Genomic DNA, 18,480 nt, shown 5'->3' on the forward strand with positions numbered 1-18,480 from the left:
GCTCTGTTACATTGAAAAAAATTAAAGAAAACTTAATTCTATGCTGATGTCCGACCTTACAGATATGAAAGACTAATAAAAAGCATTTGATACCGATGTCCGTGGCTGTAAGCCTTTCAAGCAACGAAAATTTTAAGTTAAATAGAATTTTTATAATTTTCTGAGATTCTAAGATCTTTCAGACACTAAAATATTAAAAAAAAAATTTAATTTAGATTTCCGTTTCCCTAAAACCTAATAGCTCAGAATTTTTGTGGAAGAAAAAAAAATCTCCTCTGTCTACATCTGAGGCAACGTTCAAGGCCTGAAAAAATCAGCACGAGCTGAAATTAATGATTTATTATTGTCCGTGCTCTTGAAAGTTCGGAGACAGGGATATTATTTTAAAGATCAGTCATTCTAATTTCGATTGTTCGTGCCTTCAAGTGCTTAGAAATCGGAATAATAACAGACGCGTGCTATTTTTTTCTGGTGGTCTAAAACAATTAAATTCTTCATTATCATTTTTAAAGTTTCTTTTAAATTCCAAATTTACAGAAGTTCCACAATTATCTATTATTTAGTGTAAAGATCGATGGAATTTCTCAAAAAATATATCAACATTCAATAATTTATGGAAAGATCAACAAATAAAATTTTACTTTATAAATTATATTTTCAACATTTAAATACGTACTTACGCAAAGCTTAAAAAAAGTATTAAATCCTTTTTTTAAGCTTTGCGGTTCCGAAAGTATAAAAATCAGAACCTAAAGCGGGTTTTCTTTGGCGCTTAGGTCGTCCACATGTGCTTGGTTGAACACTGATTTCTTCTGAAAACTCTTTGTTGACAGGAGGAGGATTTTGTGTTGCCGGAAGATCAAGGTGTAGCGGTGAATTGTTTGTTTGCGACGGGATCACAGAATGCGTTGACTCATCACCTGATGAAATTTGCTCATTTTCATCGATTTTTTGAAGCTTTCTAACAAATTAATAAGCATTTTTTTCTTTTTTGAGCCGTATTTTCATTAAAAGCAATACTACTTTTTATTTTCTTCAGAATTTCCGAGACTGTTATTTGATCATTTGATTTTTTTTCAATGCTCTTATCAGCCAGAAGTTTTTGGCTTGTTTGAACTTCTTTAGATTTACCACCAACATGATCAAGTTTTTTATTTTCCTGTAAATAATATATAAATTTGTAAGTTAGTGTATACTTTTTTCTTCATAGATAAGTACTACGCTTTACTTGGCTCATTCATGTTTAACTTACTGGCTCATGATTATGGTCCGATATCCATTCTGTTACAACTAATACCTTTCTCTGTAGGTCAGCGGAAACGCGAAGCTGTACTGGACAATCAATTTTATTGGATCTGTAACAAATATGTCTAATCTAAGTATGTCACACATGTCATTAAGTTATCACTATTAAAGTCGGTCGAGTGCGAGTATAGTCTAACCAATATGATAATAAAAAAATAATAACTTACTTAACATTTCGGGAATGAACGCTGCATTTTCTTTTTGGGACGTAACTTCCTCCTCTTGAGCAACGTATGTAATAATAATAATGTGATAAATTGGGATAATCATCAACATTTTTACCACTTTTTCTACAGTAAGTCTCCATGGTTCGAGAATCGTATTTACCCAAAGTATATTGGGTTTCATTTTGATATTTTTTAACAACATTGTCGAAATCTTCAGATTTAAAAAATTCTTGGTTAATAAAGAATAAATTAGCCATGACAATATATAAATAAACTTGATTAATTTAAAAAAAAATTAATTTCAATTTTTGAAATTAAATACTTATGAAAATTTATAAATCCTTCTTCTGTCAAAAAATGTTAAAAAATTATAGAATGTTATGAAATTAAATCTTTGAGAATGGTTATGCAGTGTTTATGTCTTTCAATAATGACAATAGAATATCACATAGAATAGAATAACCTTTAGAAAATATCACATCGAAATTGTGCATAGCAATCAAATATTCGATAGAGGTCACTACCATGCTGCTCACGTTACATAGAAAAAGACAGTACTTTGTGTGTACTAAAAATGGTATCTCATAGCAGTGTTGCCAGATTGGGCAATTTTCCGCCAATTGGGCTATTTGAATTGTCAATTGGCGGTTAAATTTTACTGTTGGAGGTTAATAGCCATTGGCTGTTTTGAGACTCATACACTGTTAAAAATTTTTGTAAAATTACAATCAAATTACAAAACAAATAATACCCTGATAGAAAGAGTTTCAAACCAACAAAGTTGGTGTCAGATAGTTGCCACCAACTTAGTGACAACTTGCGGTCAAGTTCTGAATTTGTAATTGTTGCCATCAGTTGGCTACAAGTTTCTGAGAAAAAGAAGACCAATTTACTGCCGCAATTTGTCGCCCAATTTCTTGTGAAACTTGTCGTTAACTTGATGTGAAAAAATTCAGAAGTAGTTTTTGCTGACAACTTGGTGAACAAGTTGACACCAACCGAGAGCATTTTCAAGACTTGCTGCCAACTTGGTGACAAGTTGCGGCAGCATATTGCGGGAAAGTTGCGACCAACTTGGCTATCAGGGTAAGTAAAATTACAAATCAGTGTATAGCAATGCTAAATAAAATACAATTAATGTAATTTTCCAACACCTGTCAGGAAATCTAGTCAGATGTATTGTAATTTAACAATCTTCATGTACAAACCTAACACGCATATAACACGCATTGTAATATTACAGGACCGTTCGTTAATTTTTAAGAAGAAGCTTTTTAATTTTGCAAACATTACTTGTGATCTGATTCGGCAAATTGTATATAAAATCACAAAACAATATTGTAATTTACATTACAATAATCTCATAAAAAATTTTACAAGTTTTTTTTTATTTCTACAATTTTCATTGTAAAATTACACAGCGCAATGTAATGTTACCAGACAATTTTTATTATATTAAATGAATTGTAATTCTACTTTACTGTTTTCCAATTAAAAAAAAAATACTTTTCAGTTTTACAAGAATGAGACTAATGTATCAAAAAATAACAATGTTCGTCATATTTATTTTTACTAATTTTAAGTCTATGGTTGTTTATTTGTAATAATAAATTCGAGGCATCATTTATCTTTTATAAATTTTAATATTACGCTCAAGCGATTATTTCGAAATCAATATATTTGAATGAGTATATGTTAGACTTTAATTTTTATAATATTCAATGAATTATAAATAATGTAAAAGTTAGTTATTTCTCATCAATGAACAGCATTAAATAACACAAATAATGTAAATAATAAATAATAAGCCGTAAAGCTCAATCACCACATAGGATTAGCTTATAAGAATAATGAGATGTTAAATCACCTATCGGTCGTACGGCGTAGGACGTTAGGTATCGGTCTGGCAAGCGCGCGGCTCTCGTTCGATTCTTAAATAGGGTAAATACTATTATCACTTTATATCATCAGAGTTGTAAAAATTTGGTCTACGTGAGATGCAAAATCTAGTTAGCGCTTCATAAAAATAAAATGTTAACAAAGATTAAATCAAATCTTTCTTTTTATTATTTCAATTCAAGTAAAATTCAAGGAAAGTATTGTAATTTTACAAACTCAGCTAATCTAAAAATATTTGTAAAATAACAAAACCGTTTTGTAAAATTAGTAATCTCACAGAGCTATATATGTTTTGTAATTTTACTATACCCGATTGTAATTTTATTCCTCATTTTCAATTTCCCCGCCAGAAATTGTTGATTGGAGCATTCGTCGAAATTTCGTTTTATAAATCCTTGTCCAAGAAATATTTTTTTTTTAAATACAAATAAATACCGTTGTAAATATCCAAGCTTTGATGACTCCATTTTTTTATTTTTGTAAATTCGATTCTTTCGCTGAGATATCGATTGTCAAAGTTTTCGATTGTCTGTTGTCTGCTAAGTTCACTCATAAAAATTTCTAAAAATTTTTTATTTCGGTGACAACCATATTTTTTGTTATTTGATTTATTCTTAAAATAGACCCTGAGCAAATATCTGTAATGAAGTTAGTCATGTAATGTCTTAGTCAATTTGTTGTTCATATATATGATAATAGTTGATTACATTTGCCTTGGAATTACAATTTTTATGGTTATTAGTCGTTATAATAATTAAAATTTTTCGCAATGGTGAAAATAAAGCGTGCACCTCGACAGAAATGGTCCTTTTTTGGATATTCTTATCATTTAAAAAATTCATATTTCAATGAACGTTTAGGAAAAAAAATGTGGTTATTATTAAGTTTTAAATTCCTTACAATAATCAATTTATAAAATATTAATAGAACTACAAATTATGGTCGATTCAGCCAATAGTAACTAATTTTTTCTCATTACATTGTTGTTTAGGTATTTTAAATGTATTTATGATAATTCCAAGATAAAGCGGTGCAATGGTGGTGGTGTTATGATTGACAACAAATTCAAAGAATCTAACAAATATCGTCACAAACATAGTCGAAATCTTAAGTTGGCTGATGACACTAAATTTTGTCAAACTCTAAGACTATTTTCTTGTTTACCATTTGTAAAACCGAAACAAGTTGTGAAAGCTTTGGAACGAGAGTAAGTATGCAACTTTTCATACATTCTTACTATTTTGTGCTATAATTTGTCAGTGTTTTAATGAAATTAATCTCTTTCTGTGTCCAAACTATTAACGTTTTACTTGTGTTATATAATCAATTGAAATTAAAATTTTTTAATCTTTCTCCAACTTTCAACCATTAAAGAATTTGATTATAGGTGATATTTTCTCTTCACTTTTTAAAATATGTGTATAGCTATAAAATCGATTGTCTGCGTTAAATATGACTTTGATGACATATAACTTAATAAAACGTCATCATAAGGAATTGGCTTAGTATAAAATCAAAAGATACAACCGAAAATAATTGATATATTTATTGTTTTATGAATCATTTTAAAATCCTGATAACAACAAATCCGGAATTATAAATTATAAGAGTTTAATTTTTAATTATCTGAAAGTAATGAATCTTAACATTATTTTTTTTTTTCAGTGAACCTGAAATGACATCATCTCTATAGTTGTGTACTTTACGTAAGAGGGTGCAGCGATCTATTAAAAAAGAAAATCCGGTTAATACTAATATTAAGTTAGCTTCGAATAATTTGATGGAATTTGGAAGAAGCATGGAAAGTTCCACCGAAGAATTAAAATATGGATTGCATAAGGAAATGCAATTAATAGCGAAGCTTTTAACATTTCCAGTCCAAAACAGCAAGCGTGAAGTGAAGGAAGCCACTGTTGTTCTTATGTACGATGCAGATTGCTTGGAAGAAATTAGTCCTTTCGTAGAAGTTATTTCAACTGACGCGACTTTTGACGCATTTCCTGATCTGCATGTGCATAATGGGCAATTGATGACAGTTATAGTTCAATTACGAACTGATAACGATTGTCAAAAGGTACTTCACAATTTTTCATTTGATTTTGGATGAAAATTTTGTGATTATTAAATATTATTTTGCGTAAGCTTGATATACGTTCTTAAGGCGCTGACAAAACATACTTTTTAGCTATTTGACGGGATACTAAATTAGTAAAAATTAAAATTACGTACAATACAATATTTGAACATAAATTATTAACGAGTAATTGGAATTTTCTTTGAATTGTTATAGGCTATACCTTGCACTTGGGTTCTTATGAACAACAAAAGCACTGATTGTTATTTGCGAGTATTTCAATTTCTGGCTGAGCATTTCAAAAATTTCAGGCCAAAATATTCCATGACTGATTATGAAATTGCATTACGAAATAGTCTAAAAGAGGTTTTTCCTGGCATTAAAACAAAAACCTGTTATTTCCATTATAGTCAGGTTAGTTTAATTATTCCAATCTTTTTATTTGATGCCAGAACAATGAGCTCTCCGAGTTCAAAGAGATAGCTTTTCTCTGCTTTGGAGCTCTTCGAGCTCAAAAGTCTAATAAAATTTTCATCGAACACGATTTTTTGAATTTTCAAGACGCAATAACTTTTGAATGAATTAACCGATTTTTACACGATAGGTGGAATTTGACGTAGTTTTTATAGCCTCGTGAAGAATCGTCAAGTTTGAATTAATCAAACTAGGAATTTCAAAGTAATTTCGAAAAAACATTTTTCTCGGTTTTTTTTTGTTCAAGATATCTCTCAAACGAATCAACCGATTTTCACTGACATGGTGGCGATCGACGTAGTTTTTTTATGTTGAAAGCTGATTTGTTTTTAGAATCGATCGGTAGAGCCGTTTAAAAGTTATTCCAAAATAACCACATTAGAAATAATTTTTAACTTCCCGCTAATTTTTCGGGGTTTTTTTAAGATTTCTCAAAATCTACCGGCCGCAATTGGTCCAAATTGTACTCAAAATGTGATTATGCCCAAGCTCTTTCGAACTGCGCTAACCGCGATGAAATCGGCCAAATCGTCCAAAAGTTGTAGGAGGTTTACATGTTTACACACACACACACACACACACACACACACACACACACACACACACACACACACACACACACATACACACACACACATAGAGACATACGGACATCATCGCGAAAACATTCAGGGAAGCTTTCTAGGACCTCAAAACGTCAAGATCTGATGAGAACTCGATTTTCGAAAAACGGGGTGAAACCAATAACTTCCCGATTTTCGAAAATTTTCAATTTTCTTAGAGGGAAGTTAAAAAAAAAAAAGCGATGTTCCGAACAAAAATTCGATTTTCACGCTCGAAGGGCCCAAAAAATTACACAAGTTATATTTGTGTATATTTGTAATCACAAAAAGATACTTACACTTTATTTTCTATTTTAATAGGCCTTGATCAAAAATGCTCAGGATAAGAAATTAATAGACAAGGATAACTCTAAAGAAGAACGCCCGGAACTTTTCATTGTTTTGAACCGATTAAAACTTCTTGCTTTGTTACCAGCTGAATTCATTGAAAGTGTTTACGAAAAAATTGAAAAAGAATGCTTAAACGATTTTGGCGATTATTTCAGAGATTACCTGAATTATTATAAAAAGCAATGGTTGAAGCAAGAAGGGGCAGAGCAGATTTCTGTTTATAAACTACGGAATCGAACAAATAATTTCTTAGAAAGTTATCATAAGCAATTAAACACTTTCATATCAAAAAAGCCGAAACATAATGTATTTGTTGGTAAGTACTTCATTCTTTCGTAAGAATATTATATGAAAAAGTAATCAAATAATATTTTCTATAAAAATTGACATCAATCGATTGAAAAAAAATTTACCTGGTTCGATACAAATCTTGAAACATGGAAGTAATTCTGAATAATTCTATTGTATTGAATGATGAAAAAAAGGTTATGAATCAAATAAAATTTTTATAGACCAATAAAAATTTTACAGTTCAAAAATTTTTTAACTTTATTCAAGACAATGAAACTCTTCAAAATGATTTTTTTGGTTTAATAACTTCTCTTTTGAATAAAGTTAATTTATTTTCAATTTAATTATTTACAGGTATTTTCTACGATATTTTTATAATAACTCTATTACAATAGTTGATATCTATCAAATATTAAAATTGATTGATATCAAGCAGCCCACGGATTTTTAAATAAAAAATTTTTAATTAATAATAAGTTTATATTTTTTAATCAGATTTGCTATTAAAACATCTTTTATTGGTTTTTAAACGATAATTTAATGAAAATTTTTTTAGTATAACTTGAAACGAGAAACGTTAATGGGGACCCGATGGTCTAGCGGCCTAAAATTTAAGTTATTTAAAAAAATTTTATTTTTATGTGAAGGTAATGACTAATGTTTTCAAATTTTTTACACTTATTCTATTGCTTATCAACTACACAAAAATGAAAATCAAAAAAAAAAATTTTTTTTTTAATTAGAAAAATGGTGCTGAAGTCCCCCTCTCGTAAAATGGCGCGTAGTCAAAAATATTTTTTGAAAATTAATTTCGGATTTTTACTTTAAACTACGTGCAATTTTGTCAAATATTTTTTTTTTTTTTTTCATTGTAGTATCGACGATAACTATCCTTCTACTAATTAAAAATCAGTCAATTTTTTAATCTCAGATTAGAGGGAGAGATCAATCTACTTCCACCAGTCAGGTCCATTTTCTTTTGAGAGGGGGACTTCAGCACCATTTTTTTAATTAAAAAAAAAATTTTTTTTTGTCTTGATTTTTATTTTTTTGTAGTTGATAAATAATAGAATAAGTGTAAAAAAATTTGAAAGCATAGGTCATTCCCTTCATATAGGAATAAAATTTTTAAAATAACTTAAATTTTAGGCCGCTAGACTACCGGGTCCCCTTAAATTGTAATATTTTATTAATTAAAATTATTTTTGAGAAATTAATTAGAAAATTGATTTAAACACATCTAAATTTATCATTGAAATTTCGATTTCCTTTCAACCGAAAATACTCATTGCCGTTATTTATTGACCTTTAAGGACTTAATGATTAATAAACTTTCAGAATGAGCCTCTCATAGATATTTCTAAATAGAAGTAAATATATATATATATATATATATATATATATATATATATATATATATATATATATATATATATATATATATATATATATATATTTACTTCTAATAATGCTACACAGCATTATTTACTTTGTATATATATACATATATATATATATATGTTATGGGTGATTGCAATGCAAATCTATTATCGTATTCTCGTGATACGGTCACTAGCAATAAGCTATTTACATTATAGGCCTGGTAATAGTCTCATTGGAACCCACGCATATAGATCTACATGTCTATTAAGCATGAAATGTTATACAGCTAGCGGAAAAATGTTAAATATAGACAAAGTTTATATTTTTCGGCAGTGCGACAAATGCTTGCAGAATAAATTATAGTCATAGTAATAGTCTTAAGTTATATTTAGACAATTAAATAATAGAGTTTGTTAATTCCTTCAAATACTTATGAGTTGTGTTTGACAGTACACTGTCATGAAATCGGCATGTAGCTAATGTTAAAAAAGGCACAGCATGTGCTCTTTATGAAATTCATATCAATAATTCAATTTTAAGTGTATTGCTTTAAACGTAAACTTTTCGATGCACTGGTACGACCAATTTACAAAATGGGGAGTATGAGCACATATCTCAGCATCAGCATAGTTTGTACATTCACATTCTACGGCGTCACAGATTATTAATTGCGAGTGAGTTTTATAGAGCTTACTATATATCTTATGCAAACTGGTTTTTTTAAATAAGATTGAACTAACAGCAAATATTGCTTCATGGCGTGATCTGTTGAATACAAATAGACTAACAATTCGGTATGCATCAAGAACTTCTTATAAATGATTATTTGTTATTACAAGTTGTAATTTTTGGGATTCTCTTTAGTTGAAAATGACGTCATCTAATACGATTGGCGAATTTCGTAATTAAAGTTTGTTGCACTATATTAATCAAGAGAAAAATAAAGACTTAGAACAGTTAGTTTAGGAATGCATGAAATTGTAGGAGATGACAATGATAATTAATGTTAAAATATTATGTATTCAAATTTAAATTGAATTTTATTTGTGCATTGAACCTTTTCTTTAGGAAATTTAATAACCAAAATAGTGAAATTGTCTTTTCAATATTATTATGTCAGGATGCTCCGCTTCAGACGACTATTGTCAACGGCTTATGATGTGAAGAATCAGATAGTGCTTTATGAATGAAAATTTTTTTTCGCGTCATTTCGGCGACTATTTTTATAATTATACCCTTCTTTGTTCACGGAATCAAGATACTTTGCATACTATTGTCAAGATAATTCAATAGAGTTCAATTCTGCATTTTTCAAAAATTTATTATGTGCAATATCAGTGGAAAAGTACATCAAGATATTTTAAAAATGTACCTGTCCTTCATTTATAAAACCCTGAAAACATTGCAACTTGTGAAAAATTTCATTGATTGAGTCGAACTTTTTTTTGAAAAATTCTCTTAAAAAATTGTAAGTCATTGAATGCGAATGCCTAAGTAACTTGGTCGTTTATTTGCGATAAAGGGGTTACATGGGTTTCGCGGTTTCAAAAAATCGATTTTTTTCTATTGTCTTATTAAATTCAACAACATCTCTAGAATATTGTCTTAAAGTTTCAAATCGATGCAAATAATAGTTTCGGAGATACAGTTTTAAAAATTTACGCGCTCAAAGCGCTGTTGTATTGTCACTCAAAACTTTAAACGCATTTTTTTCAAAACTATGTTTTCAAAGACGGTTATTAAGATTTCTTGAGAATTACTCAACCCATCTTGATGAAATTTTTGACAGGTCTTCAAAATATAATTTACAAGGTCTTTGACGGGGGATTTTTAATTTCCTGCTAAGAAAATTGAAAATTTTCGAAAATCGAGAAGTTATTGGTTTTACCCCGTTTTTCGAAAATCGAGTTTTCATCAGATCTTGACGTTTTGAGGTCCTAGAAAACTTCCTTGAATGTTTTCGCGATGATGTCCGTGTGTGTGTGTGTGTGTGTGTGTGTGTGTGTGTGTGTGTGTGTGTGTGTGTGTGTGTGTGTGTGTGTGTGTGTGTGTGTGTGTATGGATGGATGTATGTAAACCTCTCATAACTTTTGAAAGGGTTTGATCGATTTAATCGATTTAATCGCGGTTGGTGCCCATTCGAAAGATCTTGACTGAACTTAGATTTTGAATGTACTTTGAACCGATTTGGACCAGTAGATTTATAGAAATCTCAAGAAAACGACAAAAAAATTTTTTTTCAAATGTGGTTTTTTTGGAATAACTTTTAAACGGCTTGACCGGTCGATTTAAAAAACTAATCAGCTCTTAACATTAAAAAACCACGTCGATCGACACCAAGTCGGTCAGAATCGGTTGATTCGTTCGTGAGTTGTCGTTGACGACAGAAAACCGCAAAAAGTGTTTTTTCGGAATTGCTCTGAAATTTCTGGTTCGATCAAATTAAACTCAAAGATTCTTAATGATGCTTAAAAACTGCGTCGAATGCCACTAGCCGCGTAAAAATCGGTTCATTCATTCTAAAGTTATTGCGGTTTGTAAATTTGAAAAATTGTGTTTTATCAAACTTCTATCAGACTTTAGAGCTCGAAGAGCTCAAAAGCATAGAGATCTATCTCTTTGAGCTCAAAAACGTCATGAAAGTGCAATTGTAAGCACTTAGATATGGAATTAGCGGGAAGTTGCAGGGATGACCTTTAGGGTCATCCGTTTTCCGGATTTTTTTCTATTACAACTATATTAAAAAAAAACGTCGCGAAATTTTAACCAAATTTTTTAATTTTTTTTTTTTAGAAAATCCTCTCTGCCGAAAATCCAATTTTTTTTTTTTTCTTTCGTACAAGTTCTAGTTTGAAGTGTTAACTAATGCACATATTTTATTTTTACTTATAATTATCCTGCTAGAAGTTCTGCTGTCAACGCGGACGCATGTTATATCCGAGGGTATTTTTTTTAATATTAGTAATCCTTTATTGAACATGCATCTTTAAGACAGTAAAAAGTTTGAATAAAATATCTCACTTTTAATATTAAAAAAAATTGTTGAAAATAGGCCATTTTTTCCTGGAGGAAACCCATGTAACCCCTTAATAAAATAAAAAAAAAAAACCAAAGGACTATATATATTTATATACATTGAGTACACTTATCCCACTAGAAGCGCGTGCGCATTATGATTATATTTTAGCTGTTTGATATTTTTTTCACATTCACTTTTTGCACGGCTCATGATGCGAAGCATTAGAGTGCTTTACGATCGAAAAATTTGTTATTTTCTTATTATTTCATAATTAAATGAGCATTATGAGTTGTGCACTCTCGAATTTTCCAAATTTTTTTATTCTTACTCCCTTTATGAAATATAGTTAGAGGTGCTTAAGAAGAAATTGTCGCCAGAAATTGACTCTTAATTTCAATTCTTAATACTTGCTGAATTGATTTGATAGTTTCGTATTTATCCACTCGTAAGCTTATAATTTTTCTTTAATTATCGATAGCTTCACAATATTTTCCGTTATTTGATTGACCATAAACAAAAATTATCAAGGAACCTTTACTCGTTCGAAAAAGTTTCAACTGATTTATGACTTATGTATCGTTTCGACAGTATAAAATTCACAATTTACTCGGGGTAGACATCAGTAGCCCACAATCCGATTACCCAGATCTAACATTGGACAGAATAATTTTACCAGAATTGCGCTTACCCAGATTTCTGAAATACAGTACATCGTTTACCCAGACATCCATTTACCCAGAGTTTCTCTTACCCAGGCATCCGTTAGCGCAGAAGATCGTTTACAAGGGCATCCATTCACACAGGTTTCTTTTGCCCAGACTTTTGAATTTTATCTTGGTAGTTCAATACAATTATAGTAGATGGCGACAACATGGTCAATTATGATTTAAAATTATGAAATAGGTTGGTAGCCAAAAGAGGAGCCGAATCTCAAAGAGCGTTTGGGTAGTGTCACGGTTACCACAGTGACAATAAAGTGTGTTAGTTAAAGTTTTTATTAAATGGAGCGAACTAATTAGCCTTTTTCCTGGGAAGATTAAAAAATAATCCGCTAGAGGCAGCACGGGTGGGGGGTACATATGTTTTGAATTCTCTATTTACAACAACGTTAAATGTACATCTTATTATTATCGGAATAAATAAATATTTGTTACAAAAAAATTTTATTTTAAAATTGCCATGCCTACAAAACATTGTGCATTCGCTAATTGTACGTCTGATAGCCGGTACAAGCAGGATGGTGTAAAATTTATACCTTTTATAAAACCACAAGTCGACAGAAAAAAGTGTTTGGAGTGGATACACTTATCACGAAGAGCAGATTTAACAATTGATGGAATAAAAAAACACACTTACGTTTGTACAAAACATTTTATTAATTCAAATGGACCAACAATAGAAAATCCTAATCCTTTACCAGCGACAGTTTCAAAGGTTAGTAATTATATATTTAAAGAGGTTATATATTATATCAGTTTGCATATTATGATGATTGAAGGTAATTAATAAACTAAAGTTGCTTTTTTATTGGGCATGAAACATAAAATTTTGTTTTTAATTATTTTATGATTTTTTTAGATTCCTAAAGACCGAAAAAGACAGCAAAGATGTAATGAAGAAGACTCAAGAACTGAAGATTGCAAGCATCGAAAACTTATCTGTTCTACTCATGCTGCTACTGATGAATTACTAGCTGGAGAAATTAGTAATAAACATACTAATAGTAATGACAGACTGCAATTAAATTATAATTTCACGTCTGAGCTCGAAAATAATTATAACTTTACGGCTCCAAATAATACTGAGCTTGACGTTGCACCACATTTGCAAATAGTTTCAACGTGTGATGCTGAAAGTCAAACAGAAGAAGATACAGACGTAAAAAAATTAAAAACGGTTATTGAATGTCTGGAAAAGAAATTGGAGAGTACTGCCTTTGATGTCGATTCATGTCGTAATAATGTCAAGAAATTTAAATATTACACAGGTTTAAAACCAGAAGATTTTGATACTTTGTGGGAATTTTTGGGACCTCCTGCTACTGAATCACTGAGAAAGTGGCTTACTACTGAATCTAAAACGGATCGCGAATCACAACGGACACAAAATAAAGTTTCATTAAAAATCAGCTTTTCTTAACGTTAGTTCGACTTCATTCTGGGTTATTACTTGCTGACATGAGCTATCGATTTAACGTTAGCATTGGATATCTCTCCAAAATTTTTTACAACGTGGATACAATTTATGTATCAAGAGTTTAAAAAACTAGATATTTTTCCTTCTGCTGAGACAATCAAGAAAAATTATCTCCCTAAAGTATTTAGGAAATTCAAAAATATTCGTGTTATCATAGATTGTTTTGAGTGGAACATGCAAAAGTCTAAAAATTTCAATCAACAAGGGAACACTTACTCAAGCTACAAATCTCACAACACAGTGAAGTTTTTGGTAGGAATTATTCCAACTGGAGGATGTTGCTTTCTATCGGATGGTTTCGAAGGTCGTATTAGTGATAAGGAAATAACAATAAAAAGTGGATTTTTTAATAATATAAAACAAGGAGATTTAATAATGGCAGATCGGGGTTTTAATATCGAAGAACTGTGTAATAAATATAAATGCTCATTAGTTATTCCACCCTTTTTAAAAAAACGTAAATGTTTCAGTAAAGAAGAGATACGAACAGCTAGAGAAATAGCTGCTGCTCGAATCCATGTCGAAAGATTCATTGGACGTATGAAGGAGTTTCGTATTATGCAACGAGTAATTTCCAAAAATATGCTTCCTATTATTTCTCAAATAACTTTTGTAATTGCTATGCTTGTTAATTTTCAAGAACCTTTAGTAATGTAAATAATTCAATAAAAATATAAATTTAAAAACAATTTTTTATTTTTTCCTGAAATGTTTTGTCTAAATTAAAATAATATTTGTAGTATTTAAAATGGTTCATAACAACTATACGTTGTTCATAACAGCTATACATTGAAACATAAAATTTGAAACACTTAAAACCATTAAGTTACATGCATAAAATTACTAACACAACGAATAAACATGAAAATGCTAAGCTTTTTAAGTAATGGTAAGATTTGTTAGTAAGAAGTATAAATAAATAAGAATAGTAAAAGTAATAACAATAATAATAGTTGAGATATGAATGTTTTTATAAGTCTTCAACAAGGATGAGTGATAAATTTCTAGGCAGTCGCATTTCAAAAAATTCACGAGCTAATATTTTATGCACTTTCACTAATTTTCCTGTTAAAGCTTGAATGAAGGTTTCATCTCGATTTATTCTCTCTGTAGCAAAAATATGAAGCCCAGACCAAATAATAAAATCACAGTACTCTAACTCTAATATTGCGAGCGTCAGTTGAATTTGAAAATAATAATTGTGGTTCCTCTTTAAATGAATCTGATTATTTTTAACAGTGTAACATAAATTTTTAGAATTCTTGACTTTATCTAGATCAAAAGGTGAGCAGTCTTTTAATACTAGAGGACATTTAACTTCAATGCATGAAATCATTTTTTGATTTTCAAATATCAAACCGTCAGGACTACATCCTAAACCTGGAAATAATTTATTTACGAAAAGACCACATTTTTTAACAATTAAATTATTATTAATTTCAAAATCAAGAATAGCATTAGCTTCATTCTCACGGCCATACACAATTTGAGGTAAATGACTTATGTCATTTTTACACCACAATTTTATATTAAGTAAATTGGTCAAATTGGTACTAGTGAAATAATTTTTACATTCTGATGCTGTTATTCTGAGCTGTCGTTCAGTTAACCACGCAGAACTATTTTGATCAACTTCGATTTCGATAGCTCCAGGTTCGACTGGAGTTAAATTTATTATTAACTGCTCAACTTTAAGCCCTAAAATTAACTGTTCGTCTGGACTTAAATCATAGTCATCATATTTTATGCTCAGTAATGTATTCCACATACAATTAATAGCCTTTTTACTCTGTACAATTTGAAGAAATCTTGATGTGAACTGATTTTTATCATAGTTATCATTCAAATACTTACTTTTTTTTGGAACAAAATTTATTATTGATTTCTTTACGTGTTTGCGTTTGGTCGGATAGCTAACAGTTAAAATATTGTCAGGATTATTGCCTAGTTTTCTACCTTTGTTCCATTCTTTCAACTTAGATGTGCTTGTGAGTGCATCATAACCGTACCGTACCGTATAATCTTCGAGTTTATAAAGTAAGGCAATTATATGAGAGCAGTTTTTTGAAGAAGATGCTGGACACTGACACTGAGCATCTATTATTTGACTACTGTTTTTATCAAAAGCTATACTTATTTTGTACTTCACTGTAACACGAAAAGAAGATTGTACATCTGCTCTTAAGTAATACACTAAATTATTCGCATTGTCTTCCATATTTAACACGAAGTCACTCAAGCAATATTGTCTTCCTCGTTGAAGTGCTTTCGAATTTCCACAATTCGGAAGCTGTTCATCATCATCAGATAAAGATCTTGTCAAGTCCCTGACAAGATGATCTTGCACTTTTGCAAATCTTAATTTTGCTCCAGGTACATCATCTTCCGTTAATTCCATTATAATTGACGTACGTTTAACGTTGTTGTAAATAGAGAATTCAAAACATATGTACCCCCCCACCCGTGCTGCCTCTAGCGGATTATTTTTTAATCTTCCCAGGAAAAAGGCTAATTATTTAGAGGATAATTTAAAATTGAACCACAATAAAATCGGTAAGTAATTATTATTATTATTATTATTATTATTATTATTATTATTATTATATTATAATGTTATAATTTTTTTTATTCATTATCAATAACACAGAAAAGAAATTAATTGAACAAATAAAACAAGTAGTCCAAATTGAAATTTTTAGACATAATTAACGATTAATTATTTTCATTTTCTTGTGATAATTGTTCAACATAAATGTCATTCCCTTCTGAGTTGATATTATAATGAGTTGATTGCACTGGCACATCGGTCCTAACCTTGAAATCAAGTTTTTCCATTGTCCCAGCAACCAGTGTTGATTTAAAAATTTTTTCAGCATTTATGAATTTTAAATCATAATTTATGGCGGTTCTACAAACTCGGTCACGCCTCTACCAGCTATCAATGGAACATGTGGATGGCAAACTTTAACTTAATTATTATTATAATTTTCCATCTCAACCGCCACGAGAAAAATACTGTGCATTATTTATTTATTTATCAGATTAATATTATTGAGGTGTACTCTTATTATCTTAATAATTAAATATACATTTATTAAAGGTTAATTCATTTGATTTGTATTATTTAGTTAAAAATAACTATAAATTGATCATGTTGTCGCCATCTACTATAATTGTATTGAACTACCAAGATAAAATTCAAAAGTCTGGGCAAAAGAAACCTGTGTGAATGGATGCCTGTGTAAACGATCTTCTGCGCTAACGGATACCTGGGTAAGAGAAACTCTGGGTAAATGGATGTCTGGGTAAACGGTGTACTGTATTTCAGAAATCTGGGTAAGCGCAATTCTGGTAAAATTATTCTGTCCAATGTTGGATCTGGGTAATCGGATTGTGGGCTACTGATGTCTACCCTTTACTCGTAAGAGTACTTAAAAATTCTTAGTTTATCATAAAATTATAACGCAAAGGAAATCTTTCCAAGCATGACTAATTTAAAGGTAATCCTCTTTAAGAAAAATCATGGACGATCACGCTTTAATCTAATGCATAAACATTCCCCAAACAGACCATGCATGATCAATCTCCCTCATGGTTGTCTAAACACGATTATACTTTTTCTTTTCAGGCGAATATTCAGGTCTGACTTACGTTACACACAAGTAACGTAAGAAATTTTTTCCGCCAAAACGAGACATAGTTCATAAACCAGCTATAAATATTTTTAAAGAGTAATGATTTCTTGACAATTTTTATTTATGGTGAATCAACTAACGTAAAATGTCATGAAGCTATGAAAATAAAAAAATACAATCTCACGGGTTGAATAAATAAGAAAATTTTAAATCCATGTAGCGAATACTTGAATTTTAAACTAAGAGGCTATTTGTGGCGATAGTTTTTTTTATATACCTACATAAATACTTTATTAATCGAGTAAAAAATATTCATCTCAAACGAAGTAATCTATTATCATATAAATTTAAAAATTAGATATTTCATACCAGAATTAAACTCCTTGACTCTTTTTAAATAGCAAACTCAATCAATTATTGAAAATAACCCATAACTGGCAGATAAACATTGTTGATGTGAATATTGATTAGGATAATTTTTTGACGTAGTAAGGTCTTATAAATCGAAAAATACCGGCTGCACACACGAAAAAGTGTCACGTTCCGCCTGAGCCTGAGCGTGCAAGCGAGAGCGTGGAACAAGCGATAGAGAGGCACGATCGTCCTAAGAGTTAGCTTGTGACACACTCATCTCTCTTCTCGCGTGACGACTGATTTTGCAGTTCGAATATTATTCTATAACTAATTGTTCGTGATAATATTTAAACACATTATTTGAATTAAAGTTTCAAAAACTGTAATTAATATTTGAAAATTAAAAATTAAAATGTTCAACCAGTTTTAAAAATATTTATGTCAAAGCATATCAATAATATCAAATTATTATTATCGATAATATTGATACTTGTTAATAAATAATATTAATTATAAATTAATAATAATTACTAACGATAAATTAATAAAATAATAATACACTTCTCGCAAAAATTGAGGGAACAACAAAATTTCCAAAATTTAGGGGGTTCTTCGGGGTACGTTGGGCTAAAGAATTTTCCTCTGACCAAAGTCTTCTTCCCAATATTGACGAAGATACAGTCGATTAACCAAAAAAAGGGAAAATGGCATTTTTTTGTTCTTTTTTTAC

The 18,480-nt window shown here is 30.0% G+C and overlaps 5 protein-coding genes across 12 annotated transcripts in view; 3 read left to right on the top strand and 2 right to left on the bottom strand.

The window, feature by feature from the left end:
• On the bottom strand, positions 1 to 6,932 carry LOC141529538 (uncharacterized). Of its 2 annotated transcripts, XM_074246139.1 has the most exons (4): positions 6,821 to 6,932; positions 1,473 to 1,683; positions 1,253 to 1,355; positions 1 to 1,159 (listed from the first exon to the last, which is right to left on the bottom strand). In XM_074246139.1, exons 2-4 carry the CDS (start codon positions 1,610 to 1,612, stop codon positions 962 to 964), a joined length of 441 nt encoding a protein of 146 aa, XP_074102240.1. In that variant the 5' UTR covers positions 1,613 to 1,683; positions 6,821 to 6,932; the 3' UTR covers positions 1 to 961. The 2 variants fall into 2 exon arrangements, with proteins under 2 accessions (XP_074102240.1, XP_074102239.1); XM_074246138.1 differs by lacking the exon at positions 6,821 to 6,932 and having other exon boundaries at positions 1,473 to 2,299.
• The window catches only part of LOC141529515 (patj homolog), a 769,735-nt gene that overhangs the window by 408,792 nt on the left and 342,463 nt on the right, over positions 1 to 18,480 (bottom strand). The window lies entirely within an intron of this gene.
• Positions 2,404 to 18,480, top strand: part of LOC141529523 (uncharacterized) — a 17,609-nt gene continuing 1,532 nt past the window's right edge. For 2 of the 5 annotated variants that reach the window (XM_074246100.1, XM_074246104.1), the window contains exons 1-3: positions 3,552 to 5,445; positions 5,662 to 5,859; positions 6,843 to 7,188. In XM_074246100.1, coding sequence (XP_074102201.1) covers positions 5,152 to 5,445; positions 5,662 to 5,859; positions 6,843 to 7,188 — 838 coding nt within the window. In that variant the 5' untranslated portion in view covers positions 3,552 to 5,151. Of the gene's footprint in view, positions 2,559 to 3,551; positions 5,446 to 5,661; positions 5,860 to 6,842; positions 7,189 to 18,480 lie in introns of those variants that run through there. The other 3 variants (XM_074246103.1, XM_074246101.1, XM_074246102.1) reach the window with 3 other exon arrangements.
• Positions 8,730 to 18,480, top strand: part of LOC141529521 (uncharacterized) — a 25,197-nt gene continuing 15,446 nt past the window's right edge. Inside the window, exon 1 of the mRNA XM_074246096.1 lies at positions 8,730 to 9,220. The gene's annotated coding sequence lies outside the window, so the exon portion shown is untranslated. The remainder of the gene's footprint in view (positions 9,221 to 18,480) is intronic.
• LOC141529297 (uncharacterized) lies at positions 9,281 to 14,561 on the top strand. The gene is made up of 3 exons (XM_074245799.1): positions 9,281 to 12,999; positions 13,144 to 13,677; positions 13,822 to 14,561. Exons 1-3 carry the CDS (start codon positions 12,745 to 12,747, stop codon positions 14,416 to 14,418), a joined length of 1,386 nt encoding a protein of 461 aa, XP_074101900.1. The 5' UTR covers positions 9,281 to 12,744; the 3' UTR covers positions 14,419 to 14,561.

Source organism: Cotesia typhae, unplaced genomic scaffold (assembly GCF_013202065.1).
Source record: "Cotesia typhae breed Kobodo isofemale line unplaced genomic scaffold, CoteBio_Ctyphae contig_48, whole genome shotgun sequence".
Taxonomy (NCBI): Eukaryota; Metazoa; Arthropoda; class Insecta; order Hymenoptera; family Braconidae; genus Cotesia; species Cotesia typhae.

Excerpts from the sequence above, each read along its gene's own strand:
- LOC141529538 (XM_074246138.1), bottom strand. The coding sequence starts at position 1,729 with ATGGCTAATTTATTCTTTATTAACCAAGAATTTTTTAAATCTGAAGAT. Across the intron at positions 1,356-1,472 it reads GTTCATTCCCGAAATGTTAA|ATCCAATAAAATTGATTGTC; the intron begins GTAAGTTATTAT and ends TATTTGTTACAG. Across the intron at positions 1,160-1,252 it reads CGGACCATAATCATGAGCCA|GAAAATAAAAAACTTGATCA; the intron begins GTAAGTTAAACA and ends TATTATTTACAG.
- LOC141529297 (XM_074245799.1), top strand. The coding sequence starts at position 12,745 with ATGCCTACAAAACATTGTGCATTCGCTAATTGTACGTCTGATAGCCGG. Across the intron at positions 13,000-13,143 it reads TACCAGCGACAGTTTCAAAG|ATTCCTAAAGACCGAAAAAG; the intron begins GTTAGTAATTAT and ends TGATTTTTTTAG. Across the intron at positions 13,678-13,821 it reads CACAACGGACACAAAATAAA|TTTAAAAAACTAGATATTTT; the intron begins GTTTCATTAAAA and ends ATGTATCAAGAG.